The sequence below is a fragment of the Galleria mellonella genome, unplaced genomic scaffold (genome assembly GCF_026898425.1).
Source record: "Galleria mellonella isolate WM207_F2 unplaced genomic scaffold, CSIRO_AGI_GalMel_v1 utg266, whole genome shotgun sequence".
Classification (NCBI taxonomy): Eukaryota; Metazoa; Arthropoda; class Insecta; order Lepidoptera; family Pyralidae; genus Galleria; species Galleria mellonella.
The window spans coordinates 2,691,380-2,706,884 of record NW_026442061.1 but is presented as its reverse complement, the minus strand read 5'-3'; the positions used below and the strand labels follow the sequence as shown (position 1 = coordinate 2,706,884).

Below are 15,505 nucleotides of genomic sequence, written 5' to 3'. Positions count from 1 at the left end.
TTTATTTTTTATATTAGACTGTATTTTTAAAAATAAACAAATGATAAACAAGTTAAAATGTATTCAGATATTATGTAACAATTAATGTAATGTAATAATATAATTATATAATAAACAACAATTTTAAACATCTTTGGCCAATTTCATTTTTAAATCTTTAAGAAAATTAAACATGTAAGTGCTGATATAGTTTTTTTTTTATTATTATTATTATTAATGGAAGTCGATTCTGTGTTGCAATGTCTCTAAACTTATCTATTAATCTCATATTTTAATTTGAAAGTTTCATGAAATTATTATTTTATGAATCGTCATAAACTAAATTCATTCTATTTTTTTATTGGTTAACTGGAAGAACTCCCTTTAAGGGATAAATCCGCCTGTGTACATTTCTGTTATAACCTATATATATATATATATATATATATATATATATATATATATATATATATATATATATATATATATATATATATTATAGGTGAATGTACAAAATTATTTAAATTAATAAATAAATTTATAATAATATTGACTGGAATCCTTTAGAAATTTAGTTCATGTTGGTTCGTGAATAAAGATTAAGCTAAGATTTAAATTTTAGAGACAGGTTTAAAGAAATGACCCCAAAGAATCAACCCCAACTTCAGTAGTATTAACATCAAGCCTACTAGATGTCTCATATTTTACAGGACACCCCGTTTTTCAAACTATATCTTGACAAAACATAAAAATCCTAAATAAACAAAGCTGCCGTAATATCCATTTATTAAAAATTCTGCCCTTAAAACCTATACCTATACTATATGTGAAGGCAACCAAACAAATTTCCATCACAAATAAACAACAGTTAGGAAATTGTTTCCTCAAATAATATCTATATGTAAATTTTCCCAAATAATTATTAACAAAAAAAAATTAACTAGTCACTATTCTTGTTTGGTTCCCAACTTAAAACGTAATTTAAAAAACCAAAATGTATTAACAATATTTAAGAAAAATATCTCATCTCTTATTTACACTATAGTATAAAAACTTTACATCTAGATTGAACATTTTATATAAAAAAAAAAAAGTTAAAAATAACCCTGTAGACGGTCAAGTAGCTTGATTTAATCACACATCCATTATCGCTTGTGAAACAGAGACGGAGCTATTCCGCCTTCGTTATCTGATAAATAATAATAAATACGTGAGTGATTGTAACCGATTGATCGTCTACGAAGCCCATTAATGATTACATTAAAATCTTTTAATGGTTAATTATGATCTTATCAAAGCAATTAATTATTGCAATGTACGCTTAATCGCAGATAAATTATTGATAAATTGTTTAATTATTTAATCAGTTTTATATATAATCGTGTAAACAGCCTAATAAAACTCAGCATGACATGTTTTATTTTTACTCCTAAGGGATTAAGCCATAGACAAATCATAACAGGCCCTTTAGACAAAGTACAAACGAATCTATTGATAGGATTGTTATCTCTAGTGAGCATATGAGACAACTGTGTTGATCCTTCTCATGTGAACGTTAGCTGAAGCGATTCCATCCAAAAATTTGTCTATGCCTTGTTTAAGAGGTCTGGATTTGCTTTGTATATCTCGCAGAGTTCAATGGACCTTTCAGGCTGAGGACGCATCATTATCGACGGTACGGAATGGTATCAGCAGAATATCAGTGCTACAAATTCTTTTTTATATAACTTAGAATGGCAATCAAGCTAACGGTCCATCTACGGTCGGGACATCTACGTAACGGGAATTTTATATACTATGTTTATAATTTCGTTAAAAAAAAAAGTTTTAAAAATAACATACTACGACTCTTAGACTGTTTACCAAATATGCCAAGTTTAAAAAAGTAACAACAGATGCGTTTACGTGATGACGGTGGGCGCGTCCCGGCCCGTGTACTCCTGCAGCCGCGACACCTGCAGGGCCACGGCCACCAGCGGCCGCAGCATCACCTGCGCATCGCCCAGCACCTCCTTCGCCTCGTAGGAATCTATGTATAATCTGTGGGGAAGAAAAACTCACTTTTCAATACCATAGAGCACATTACACAGTGTTGCCACTTGTAGAAATACTTAAGAGCATTCATAACTTTTTCTTACCGAAGTGTGGCAACATCGCATTTATATCTGTCAATTTTCAAAAACAATTCAATATTTTTCAATGCTTCCGATTATTATTATCAGATATTAACTGAAGACAACAGCTGTATAGGCTTAGTCCTTTTGCCTTCCCTAAGTATAGGGAAAACGGAACCAAAAAAAAATTTTCTAGTCAGAAAGTTTTAAATAACCAGTCGGTTATTTAAAAAGAGCACTGATAGCGAAACTTGTTGTTTTCTATCGGTTCGATAGATTAAACTATAATTATAATCAAAGCTTTTTTTTTTATACAACTTAGAATGGCAAACAAGCTGACGGCCCACCTGATGGAAAGTGGTAACCGTCGCCTATAGACATGAGCAGTACCATGGACATAACAGAGTATACTGTTTCGCCCATGATACCCCCCATGCGTTGCTATTCCCGAGGACTCAGATGTTATTCCTCTGTACCCTGTAAATTCACGCCATATCCCACCCTTCAAACCGAAACACAGCCATGCAAACACAACTGCTTTATGATTGAAACACGAATAGGACAATGGTACCCAAGCAAACGACTTTTGAACAAAGTCTCCCTCTTGTGTTGGTGTTACTTTGTTTCTGCCTACACCAATGATAGACAAGTGTCACAGATATGTATATAAAAACTGAATAATCGATAACCAGAGGTAGAAACAACATGTATAGTTATGGAATCTAGCGACTCTAATTACCTCCATTTATATGATAATGAACATGTTAGTTTCTTATTTATTAATAACATTTGTATAATTAGCATCTTATCTATACGGAATATATATATATATATATATATATATATATATATATATATATATATATATATAATTAAGTTATTAGTTATTATTAAATAAGAAATAAATCTATATATAGTCGATTGCTTGGGTACCCCTGTCCCATTCGTGTTTCTACCTTAAAGCTGTTGTGTTTCCATGGCTGTGTTTCGGTGGGTTATGGAGTAAATTTACAGGGTACAGAGGGATAACATGAGTCCTCAGGAATGGCAACGCATGGGGGATATCATGGGCGAAACAGTATACTCTGTTATGTCCATGGTACTGCTCATGTCTATAGGCGACGGTTACCACTTTTCATCAGGTGGGCCGTCAGCTTGTTTGCCATTCTAAGTTGTATAAAAAAATAGTATATTCATTTATTTTAACATTTGTTATGTAAGTAGGTAAGTATTATATTTATTTATAGTATATGTATGTATATGTATATATGTATATATATATATATATATATATATATATATATATATATATATATATATATATATATATATATATATATATATATATATGTAATATTCTAATCCCTTCCCTTGGAAACCATCTTGGTTAATTCTTATGGAATTCGCCACGATGGGCTAACTGACCTGCTTTCATCCTCACCTATCATCTATCACTGATACCCCGCCAGCGTATACTGATAGCGCAGGCAGGGTACCATTCCAATATCATCCATTTAAAAAAGTCTGACTAGGGAAAACATACACAACACTGCACCCAGCGTTGCCCATTATGTTACAATATTAACTTATGTAAGACAACATACCGTACTGTCGCTCCTGAGCTGCCGGTACCACTTAAACGCAACACAATCCGAGAACCGTCCTCGAATATAATGCGTAGTCCCTGCGGATAGAATTAATAAAAAATATTAACACCACAGCAACATTTTGCACAGCGCCCTCTAGTGCCAAATTAATCAAAGCACAATTTTTTTTATGAGTGATAATGTAATGGTAACCCCACCCACGCTATCAGTATACACTGACGGGGCATCAGTGAATGATGATAGGTGAGGATGAAGCAGGCCAGTTAGCCTATAACCCTTTCCAGGGGGAACTACGTGGAGGTCGACCTGATAGAGCATATTGCTAGCAATGGGGCGAATAGCGATAAGGAAACCATTTGTATCACTTCTCATTAATATTTGTGTATTATTTTTTTGAATGATAGAAAGAATGAATAAAAATTATTAACAGTAGAGTTGCATACAGTGAGGTTTCAGAGCTATTTCCTCCTGCGAACACTCAAGCTATGCAATGTACTCCCAGCCAAGGTTTTCCCTAGAGACTACAGCAAGGAGTTTTATAAAGTTTCATCATGTTCGACAACGCGCACGTGACAGCGTCCATAGTACTACAATGACCATTTACCATCAGACTGGCTGTATGCTTGTGCAACGCAACTGTGAATCACTATAGAAGCTGAAAATCAAAATCGCATCCAATTTGGGACAGTAATATTTACGTTTCGATGTTATTGCATTATATAGTAAGATTATAATTTTTATATATTCGGTAAACTTTATTCTGAGAATCCCTTTTCATTGAGCCAATTGTGAATCTATGTATATCTTATGTATATATATATATATATTTCTTTTTTTATTTGTATTTATGTGTGTAAGTTTGTTATTTACTTATGTACTAATGTTATATTATTATTTATGTACTTTTATTATTTACATATGAAAGTGTATACAGCTGTTTTTATTGTATTATATATTAAATTTTTTACTGGGTATTATTTAGTTTATCTTTAGCTGTACCCTTGTTACCCTTGTACATTGTACAAGTTTTCTTTCACCTTCTCAAAGGTTGACTGTAAGAGATCCCTTTATGGGATAAGTCCGCCATTGTTAATTAAATCTTTAGATGTATTCCGTATGAATTATGTACAATAAAGATTTTACAATACAATACAATAAGATGGCACACCTGCTTCATGGCAACACTCCGGTCGATGGGATCCATATAGGAGAAGTTGTCAGCTAACTTCACTACATACGTCTTCCCACCGCTCGAGTGCGACGACCCTATGAATCCTGGCTCCGTGATCTTCTTCTCTAGGATTTGCATCATTTCGTTGCACGGGTCACTGGCGCACTCTTCATAATCGTACCTGGTAGAAAACATAATTATACCTGGTAGAAAATGTTTCATACCTGATAAACAACATAATCATACCTGATAACCTTACTAATGTTATCAATGTGAAAGTAAGATTGTTTGTTAGTTTTTTTATACCACTGAAATGTCAAACAACCATACGGCCCACCTGATGGTAAGTGGTTACCGTAGCCTATGAACACCTGCAATACTCTAGAGTTGTTGACCCTAGAGTTAACCCTTAATTACACCTGAGGGCATGAATCACTATAAAATTTGGTATACACTATACTATACAAGAAGGATTGGAATTCCAGATGTAGCCATCACGATGGGCTAACTGATCTGCCCTTTCATTCTTACTTATCATCAGGGTTACCAGTTTGGAGGGGCACCAGTGAGAGATGACAGATAAAAGCAGGTCAATTGGCCCATAGTGACGAATTCATATAGAATTAATCAAAATGGTTTCCAGGGAGAACCGCGTGGAGTTCGATCTAATAGGGTATGTAGAGGGGGGGAAGGGATTGTTAGTAAGAGAGAGGTTAGTTCCCAATATCAGGTCGACCTCCACGCGGTTCCCCCTGGAAACTATCATGGTTAATTCTAGTGAAATTCGTCACGGTGGGCTAACTGATTTGCTTTCATGCTCACTTATCAACCTTCACTGGTGCCCCGCCAGCATATACCGTCAGCGCTGGCGAGGATATAATTTCATTATCACCTATAAAAGAAATAGGGTATTGATATACCCTATTTTTTTTATAGGTGATAATGCTATTGATATAGCAACAGGCTGTTAGATCCCAAATACTAACAATCCCTTTCCCCCAGCAGTAAGGGTCATTACAACTATCACCTTCTTTGTACAAAAATGCTCACCTGGTGAAATAGTTGCGTCCAAACTGTCGCCAATGAGCCGTGAGGATCTCCTCTACGGACTGGCCGAGGGCTGCGATGACCTGCAGCCAAGCGAGCGCCGCCCACAGCCCGTCCTTCTCGCGGATATGGTCTGATCCAGTACCGAAGCTTTCTTCCCCGCATAAGGAGAGGCGACCAGCGTCCATCAGGTTGCCGAAGTATTTCCAACCTGGAAAAGATATTGATGCTATTTACCACGGCTGAATATAGACTTTCCCCATAGACTGGATATAAAGATATAAGAATAAGGAATGGTCCCGAGCCAGTAATTGCCACGCTTGGTAGGCGGATTGACAACTGGAGTTAGGCTGAGGGGAAAGGGATTGTTAGTAATGGAGACTGAGAATCCCATTGCTAGCAATATACCCAACCAGGTCGACCTCCTCGCGGTTCCCCCTGGAAACTATCATGGTTAATTCCTGATGAATTCATCATGATGGACTAACTGGCCTGTTTTCATTCTCATCTATCACCCTTCACTGGTGCCCCGCCAGCGTATCCCGTTAGCGCAGGCGGGGTTACCATACCATTTTCATCCATCAAAAAAAATTGAGTTAGGGTTTGGTGATGTTTAAAAAGAGACACTAAATTCCCTTAATCGCCTCTTACGATATCTACGTGAAAAAAAATGGTGGTCCATTCTATGCCGGGACCACACGGCACTGTATAACATAGAACATTGCAACAGACAATTTTTTGCTCCACAAAGAAAAACCGCAGATTCAATCGTTACTAAATTGTGACGGGAACAGAACTAAGACTGTAAAAATAATTATGTAAATCGATTTTGTATTGGAAACGTAATTGCATAATAGAATTGCGGCAAATGAACGTTATTTTTTCGTCGCCAATAAAGACATACGAATTTAGACTCTATTCCTTTTAATCAAACACTCTTTGTACTTTTTTAAAGGGTGATAATGGTATGGTAACCTCACCTGCGTTACCGCTAAACACTTGTGGGGCACCAGTGAAAAATGATAGGTAAGGATAAAAAGGCAGGTCAGTTAACCCATCGTTAGGAAATCAACAATAACTTATTCACGATGGTTTCCAGGGGGAACCGCGTGGAGGTCGACCTGATAAATTGTATTGACAGCGACAGGGACAAACTTACCCATTACTAACAATCCTTTCCGCCCATACTCTTTGTACTATCACTCACCAGTGGGCACTTCAAAGATTTCCCTTCCAGTAGCGGCAGCCACGCGGTCGACTGCAGCGGCGGTGGGCATACTCCGCGCGAAGCCCTGCACTCCACTTTTTTGGAAGTATGGAATGTGCTGCAGATTGTTCGCCAGCACGGCCAGTGAATCTGACGGCGTCACGAAGAACGCACCGCGACCGATTATCATGTTTCGATCACCTGGGAATAAGGAGTTCGATAGATGTCGCCACTGTATATTAAATTTGCTTGTAAAGCGAATACTTTACTTTGGGCCAAATAATTGTCCAGTGCATTAAAAAATAGATAAAATTACCTGCATTATGGTAAAATAGAAGAATAATAATACAATAAATAACTTCTTGTTTTTTTTATACCACTGAGGTGGCAAACAAGCATACGGCCCACCTAATGGGAAGCGGTTACCGTAGGCTAAGAACGCCTGCAATTAGTACAAACGTTGTTTTGAAAGATTAATCATGAAAATAATTTACTTGCTTTTATTAGTAATTGTAAACCTTTGTTTTTGAGTATTCAGTAATAGATAATTTTCTAGATTGTGGCATTACCGTCACCATCGAAGGCGGCGCCGAAGTCGTAGTCACCGTTCTTGACCGCAGCAACCAGATCAGCGGCGTACGTCAGGTTGGGGTCCGGGTGGGCCCCGCCGAAGTCCTCCAGCGGGGTCGCGCGGCGTATGTTCCTCTCCAGGGCACCGAGCTCGTCCACGAAGATCCTTTTTACGTATGGACCCGTGACTGGAGCAAAATAAAAATATAATTACTGCTGCAATTCCAAAAACATCAGTTTGCCAACATTTAAGCAATGTAAAGACAATTAAACAAGTACCAAATTTAACACCACATAGCCATGTCAATAAATTTAAAATTAATACGAATGGATGACAGGCGAGCATGTTCTGCGACGTTACATTACCAAAATGGCCGGTCTTCAGCGCAGTGTGGCCGAGATTAGCAAATTGTATGTGTACCAGAGGGAGACTTTGTACAAAAGTCGTTTACTTGGGAACCTCTGTACAATTCGTGTTTCAACCGTGAAGCAGTTGTTTGCACAGCTGTATTTCAGTTTGAAGGCGTAAGAGGCGACTAAGGGAACTGGTCGAAGGATGGGCCGCAGCATCCCTCTTAAAACATCTATAAAATCCAACTGCAATTGCCAACCCGCCTGCCAAATGTGGCAACTATTGGCAAAACTCCCCCAAATGAAAAGATAAATATACTGTTGCAAACAAACAAACACTCTTCTTTCTCTGCTAAAAAATATCTTACCCCCGTTCATAGAATCAATGAGCACATTGAAAGGCCTTCGTTTTTCTGAGCCTTGAATCAGGGCCTTGATCTTGGAAAAGTCGAATATCTCCTTCATGTACGCCACATAGTCCTGCACCGAGTCAATGACCTCCACTGTGAACTGACGGCCATCGATCTGTCAACAGATTTGATAACTTATTACAAAGATTTAGATTTATTATTGCTATCTCTTAAACTTTTATTAGAAGATTTCAAAATAGAATTTAAAAAAATATGTATATAAAAACTATATGGCTGTAAAAGCTGCCAGTATGTCAGAAACACTTAACAATACTATTCTTACTCTACGTCGACGTTTCTCCACCAATACCTCTTAACCGACTTCAAGAAATAGTCGTAGAAATATTTAGTTCAATTGTGACAACACCAATTATTTTGATCTAAAAACTAAATTACTGAACCGATTTTGATATAATTTCTTTTGGACCAATCTGTAAGTATATACTCTCAAAAAAAAAAATTTTTTTTAATCGATTTATAATCGAGTACCCCATAGGTAACAAACATACAAAACAAAAAATAAAGAAAATATTTCTCCTAATATAGACGAGCAAAACCGTAGGTTACAGTAAGTTTAAAAAACATCACTCATATGTTATTTACGTATATAATCAAGATATGTAATTTAGATATGTACATATGTACCAAATTTGACTTTCAATGATAAGATTCGAATCATTTGTGCACTGTAATGTAATGAAAAAGTCATGGTCATTGGTTGTTAATAACGCAAAAAATGTACATAACACTTAAAAAAAAAGCACCTTGAACCGTGACAGAGAACACCATTAAACAATAAATAAATAATGGTTAGTGCTACCAAGATTATATAAACAGGTTAATAAAGACTACATATATTTTTTTATGTTAATGGGTGAAAATGGTATGGTAACCCCGCCTGCGCTAACGGGATACGCTGGCGGGGCACCAGTGAACGGTGATAGATGAGAATGAAAACAGGTCAGTCAGCCCATCATGATGAATTCATCAGAAATTAACCATAATAGTTTCCAGGGGGAACCGCGTGGAGGTCGACCTGTTTGGGTATATTGCTAGCAATGGGATTCTCAGTGTCCATTACTAACAATCCCTTTCCCTCCAACTACATATATTAGGGTCAACAAAGCGCCTGTGACATCCCTGGTCAGGCGTCCATAGGTTACGGTAATTCTCAGACGGGCCATATGTTTGTTGGCCACCATAGTTGTATAAAAAAAAAACAGAGGAAACAAGAAAATATCCTAGATTATATATCTATACTAGTTGACTCGGTAAACGTTGTTTTACCATATACATTATTTCGAGAACTATACATGAACATTTATCGTACAACAATTATTATATTCGAGTGCCATTTTGCAAACCTATTGCATACTATAAAAATCGCGATTAAAAAATAGGGGTTGATCGTAAAAGGGTGAAAATTTGGAGTTGTATGTATTTTTCTATACTAAACCATAATAAAATGAAAGTAGAAAATTTTGTTAAAACATTAAAAAAAAATTTAGGGGTGGGTCATTATCATTGAGGGGTATGAAAAATAGATGTTGGCCGATTCTCAGACCTACCCAATATGCATACAAAATTTCATAAAAATCTGTAAAGCCGTTTCGGAGGAGTTTGGCAACAAACACCGTGACACGAGAATTTTATATATTAGATATAATCATAAATAAGCCAATCATAGATTATATAGGTACAGCATAGAGTCTGAAAAACGGGTCAACTTTTAGTTAGCTAATTATCAAATCAGCTGTCTTGTTTTTTTTTTAGTGCTCTATAAACTTAGGCACACAATTTTCTTTGACGTATCTATATTTCATTACTTAATAAATAAAATTAGTATTTACGCATTAAAAAGATGCAGAAATTATAAGACAAAATAAATACAGAAATTCTAAAGGAATCACTCATAACTATTTATCACGCAAAATTGTATGAAAAAGTTGACCCGCTTTTGTCGAAGCATTTGTATGGAGACACTATCTATATAATCTAAGAAAAATTTATAATTATAACAAAAAGACAGACAGACAGTGGGCTCGGTTCTGATGCATCTCTAAAGTTATATCTCTAAAATTAAAATTTGATATTACAGCGAAATCTTTGTTTTAAGGACCAATATAAACTAATTTTCTAATACTCGTAGATTTATGACAAAATTATTATAAATTTAATTTATGATGATAAATAAAACAGTAATTTCGAGAAATTATCAAAATAAAATATTAGATTAAGAGATAAAAGAGAAATTGTGACTTAAAATCCACCCCAGTGCAGCGATGGGATTCTCTCGGATTTATGTTGTAAGTAGATAGAGAATCATAAACAGCTCTAATTTTCAATGGATCCCTATAATCTTTTACATTATAATTCACTAAAAGAATAGTGTAAAAATTTTACTTCAGTATTCTAAATTCAAATTACATAATTCTCATTTAAAATAAGAATTATCTAATTTGAATTTAGAATGGGGAATCGTGCGTCTACAAGTAGGTTTTACATCATAAAAAGCAATTGCTCTGACAAGAGAGTAAACCCCATCGACAACAAAAAATAATTATCAAAATCGGCACATAATTGATAAAGTAATCACGTAACATTTCACAAAAAAATACAATCGAATTAGTATCCGCTTCCTTGTAAAAGTAACTTATATTTATTTATTATTTAAACATAAACGCCAAGTAATATTCTATGTACATTTGGCGAACTTAAGGGCAGGGGGAAAGGGGATCTTGTATAACATTTGCATTTGGGGTTGCAGAAAAATATTACGGCACGTTACATGAGGGGGAGAAAGGGTCGAAAATTTTCAAAAATTACGTTACATAATACTTGAATGTCCCTCAGAAAATAAATTCATACTTACATTAAAAGTTTGTGTACCAATCTTATCGATTGGGACAACGAGATCTGGAACGATCTTGTACTGTTTTATGGCTGTGGTGAGTGCATAAATCTCGTTGGTGGTGTGATCGGGCGCCGGACCGCCATTGCTGCAGTTGAACTTGATACCGAAATCATTGTTAATACCGCCAGGATTGTGAGATGCGGTCAGGACGATGCCACCTTTTAATACAAATTATTTATTTATACTAGGAATATTTTTAATGGGTAAAAATGGAATGATATCCTCACCTGCGCTATCGGTATACACTGGCATTGGCGATAAATGAGGATGAAAGGAAATCCATCATAACAAATTCCTTATGAATTAACCATGATGGATTCCAGGTTTTTTCCAAAATTTTTTTCACTACCAACTTCCAGAGGAACTTAATATATACTTATCTTTTTTTTTTTATAACACAGGGGGCAAACAATCATGCAACTCGCCCGATGGTATATGACCACAGCCACCTATGATCACCCACAACACCAAAACATTGCAAGTGTGCTGCCAGCCTTTTAAAAAGAAATATGCTCTTTTTTGTTGTGATGATATCATATCAGTATTGCTCATGCCACAGATAATAATAATACAATACTAGCCCATGACTAGTGAATAGATATGATAATATCACAAGGATCCCACTCACACATGTACTCATAATTGTAAATGTATTTAAAAATTTTATTTTACTTTTTGAAATTCTATGTGCCAGTATTTTTCTAGAACTACCCTCACTTTTATAAGTTTTTATGGGAAAATCTAATATTATGTATAGGGTACTAAGATTAATTTGTGTTGTTCCTTATTGATTCTCTATATAATAGATATAGAGGATTTTTTCTGTGGGGGGAGGGGTACTTAAAATTTCTAGTTATATACATGATAAAAATCATTTATAAAATACAATAAATATAAGTAATGTTTAAGCATTATTAAGTCAATGTCAAATTTATTGGTTTTTTTTTTTTTTTCATGATGCAATATCTTTCTTTTTTTTATTTTAGGCATCTTATATTTTTCTATAGATTGAATCACTCTTGTTTAACAAGTAATTGATATATCATATAAGTTCGGTACTGTTGGATATACCTATGTTTAACATATTTTTTTTCTGTACATTGAAATATTTAAAGGTAATTTACTTACCAAGGGTCTTATATTTTCTAATAATGCAAGAAACTGCAGGTGTTGACAGTATGCCATTTTGCCCCACCAGCAATTTTGACACCTGGCAATAATATTTTCAATAGGATGAGGATTATTTCTACTGAGCCCTAAGTGTACAGGTAATGTTTTTGCGTCTTGGAATTACAAATAAGCTAATTGCCCATCTGATGAAAAGTAGTAACTGTCAATCTATAAACATGGACAGGAAAGGCCTGTGTTGCCAATCCTAAGGAATATGGTGTCATATCTCAATAATTATAATAAATACATTATAATTCTTTATTGCTTCTGACTACAATTATAAATATCTACTAAATATGCCCTGTATATGTCTAATATACCCCATGTGCACTATGGGCAAGGAACTTAAAAAAATTTTGAAGATTATATTTTTTCAATACCAATTTTATGGGTTTAACTCATAGTGTTCCTCGACGGGAGCACCATAAACATTTTTAGAACTGGGATAAATTTTATTCAAGCTTCTATATCTCAGAAATAGGGTGATATACAATAAATGAACCCATAAAATTGGGTATATTGTGATTTAAAAAAAATCATCAAAACGTTTGACCTTTGTAAAAAAAAATACTATTTCTATTTTTTGTAAGGCTCTTTAATTATGTCTCTATTCATACACCCCAACTCAAACTTAACTCGACTTAACAAAAACTGCAACTATTGGTACACACTGACCGATTTTTCTTTTGCATCTACTAAATTAATAAATATAGAAGAAAGTGATAAATGAAACTAATACTTCAAATAACTTTGTAGGTTTTATTTTTTATGTATTTAGTAGTATTTCTTAGTGTAATAATAAATAAAAAATTAACAGAACAAAACATTATAAAAAAAAAAGACAGAAAAAATTTAAATAAAATATCTAACTTGTATAATATTAAAAGTTCGTCATTAGAGTAATCAAACTAGATATAATACAATATAACTATTATAGCGTATTCACCGCCAAAACAATATTCTAAACTTTTTTTTTAAAACAACTTACCCCATTAGCAGCAGAAATCTTAATAATCTTGTCAACCACTTCTTTTACAAGGTATCGGCCATCTCCGCCGACGACTAACGTTGACCCCACTATAGCCTCTTTATTTGCATCTAGAATACTCTGTATAAAGTTTTCTGTATAATTTTCCTGTAGAAAAACTTTAACTTTCTTTCGTAAGCCACTAGTACCCGGCTTTTGTCCTTCATAAACGTTAGTATTCACTGTAACTACAGCAGGCATCTTTAATTAATGTAACAATTCTAATAGCACTAACAAGTCTTATCTTATTAAATCCTTATATTAAATAATATAATTAGAAATTATCACAGTTCTTAAGGTCAATAGAGACGAACAAATCGTATACTCCACTCGGTCGGATATGATTTTGACAAATGAAAAATGAACTAGGGATGCGATTAGTGACCTGTATTCGATTTATTATATATTCGATTAGAAGATTTAAAACTTTTTTAATTAATTAAAACAATATCAATTTAGTAATATTTTATTTAAATTTGTAAATAACAATATTTTAATTTAGCCTTTTTTTGATATTCATTAAATTGAGCTGCGGGATTTTAATCTTCTGAAAGATTATCATTATCTTTCTTGCAACTTTTGAAAACAATAAATCAAATACCAATTCGAATAATACTGCTTGTTCTATTTGTCTAGATAATCTAATTTGTTTTAGTATATAAAAATAACAATGTTCGTTTACGGCGCAAACGTAAATAACGTAAAATACCTGAACTTTAGACTAATATCCGTAATCACTCGGCTAATTTTAATGAAATTTTATTAATATATATTGTTTGCTCTTCTTCGAGAGATATATAGTAAGTAAAGATTTATTTTAATCGATTCAACAAAAATATTAATTGATTATCTGTCATTAAATAGTTCTTGAAATGATCGACATCCCTAAAATAAAGTATAAGTGTCAGCCAGACGTCAAATCGCAATGACATTCAAGGTCGTATGTTGATGCGTTCATTCAAATGTTAATATATTATTGCTACAGTAATAAACTATCTATTATAATGTTCTTTTAAAAACTGAACAAAAACAAAAATCTATGTATTACAAACTTAGCAAAAATTGTAGTCGCCTTCTAGTTAATAAGCCGGTTTTCTTACTACATAATTTGTCAATAGACTTTATCTTATCGTATCATATCATATTTTTAGTACTTTGTTATTTTAGTTTATTATGGATTTTAAAAAATCTGAAAAAAAATCAGTCCAATATTTAGTGACAATTTTTTTTTTAGATTAAGAAATCAATGAACTAACACCACAGATTAATACAACAAACTTACAGGATTTTCGTTTTGTGTGCATGTTAGACGAATTCTTCGATCTTCCTTAATTCTGTGTACCAATAAATAAATTCACTATGAACCAATTTTAATAATACTATCTAAAATTAATAGGATATGCATGATGTACACTGAATAGTCCATAACTGAAGTCGTTATTTATTTAAAATAAAAAAAAACACTTTATTTTTACTATAGCACTTTCTTACATTACACCATTAGGCATGTTCCTAGAAATAAGATCTATTTATTATAAATATGTATAGTTTTCAAAATAAAATCCATCTAAAAGACAATAAACAATCAAAATTACAATTTTTATCAAATACTTATCACAAATCATAATTCAATTAATAATATCCGTAAACGTAAAATAGGAATTTTAGGTATATTTACTAGGGATGGTAATATATAGCAATATCTACATAATTTAGTTACAATATGTAGCAGTGGAAGCGTGCTGGGCCCATAACCCGATGGATGTGGAATGTTACTGGAGACCAATAATTTTATTTTATAAGTAAATATTTTATTACGTACAATGTTACAGAGATTATTTTAGTGACCAGACAAAAATATTTCTTTTTCTAATTAATTGAGCTGTAGGTCTATGACCGTGTATAACCTCTTTGCTTATTAGCAAAGGCCTCCTCCAA

At 33.8% G+C, this 15,505-nt stretch overlaps 1 protein-coding gene across 1 annotated transcript; it reads right to left on the bottom strand.

Moving 5' to 3' along the window:
- Window positions 1–46: 46 nt before the first annotated feature.
- Window positions 47–13,909, bottom strand: LOC113516064 (phosphoglucomutase). The gene is made up of 10 exons (XM_026900410.3): window positions 13,529–13,909; window positions 12,499–12,580; window positions 11,329–11,528; window positions 8,415–8,571; window positions 7,695–7,883; window positions 7,126–7,326; window positions 5,922–6,129; window positions 4,869–5,052; window positions 3,698–3,777; window positions 47–2,019 (listed from the first exon to the last, which is right to left on the bottom strand). The coding sequence occupies exons 1-10, from the start codon at window positions 13,766–13,768 to the stop codon at window positions 1,881–1,883; spliced, it is 1,680 nt and encodes a 559-aa protein (XP_026756211.1). The 5' UTR covers window positions 13,769–13,909; the 3' UTR covers window positions 47–1,880.
- Window positions 13,910–15,505: the final 1,596 nt, after the last annotated feature.

What these genes read in the sequence shown, in the direction of transcription:
- LOC113516064 (XM_026900410.3), bottom strand. Translation starts at nt 13,768, where the DNA reads ATGCCTGCTGTAGTTACAGTGAATACTAACGTTTATGAAGGACAAAAG. An exon ending in CATTGATTCTATGAACGGGG is followed by an intron (nt 7,884 to 8,414) that starts GTAAGATATTTT and finishes ATTTTGCTCCAG; the next exon opens with TCACGGGTCCATACGTAAAA. An exon ending in AGCTCAGGAGCGACAGTACG is followed by an intron (nt 2,020 to 3,697) that starts GTATGTTGTCTT and finishes TCTTCCCCACAG; the next exon opens with ATTATACATAGATTCCTACG.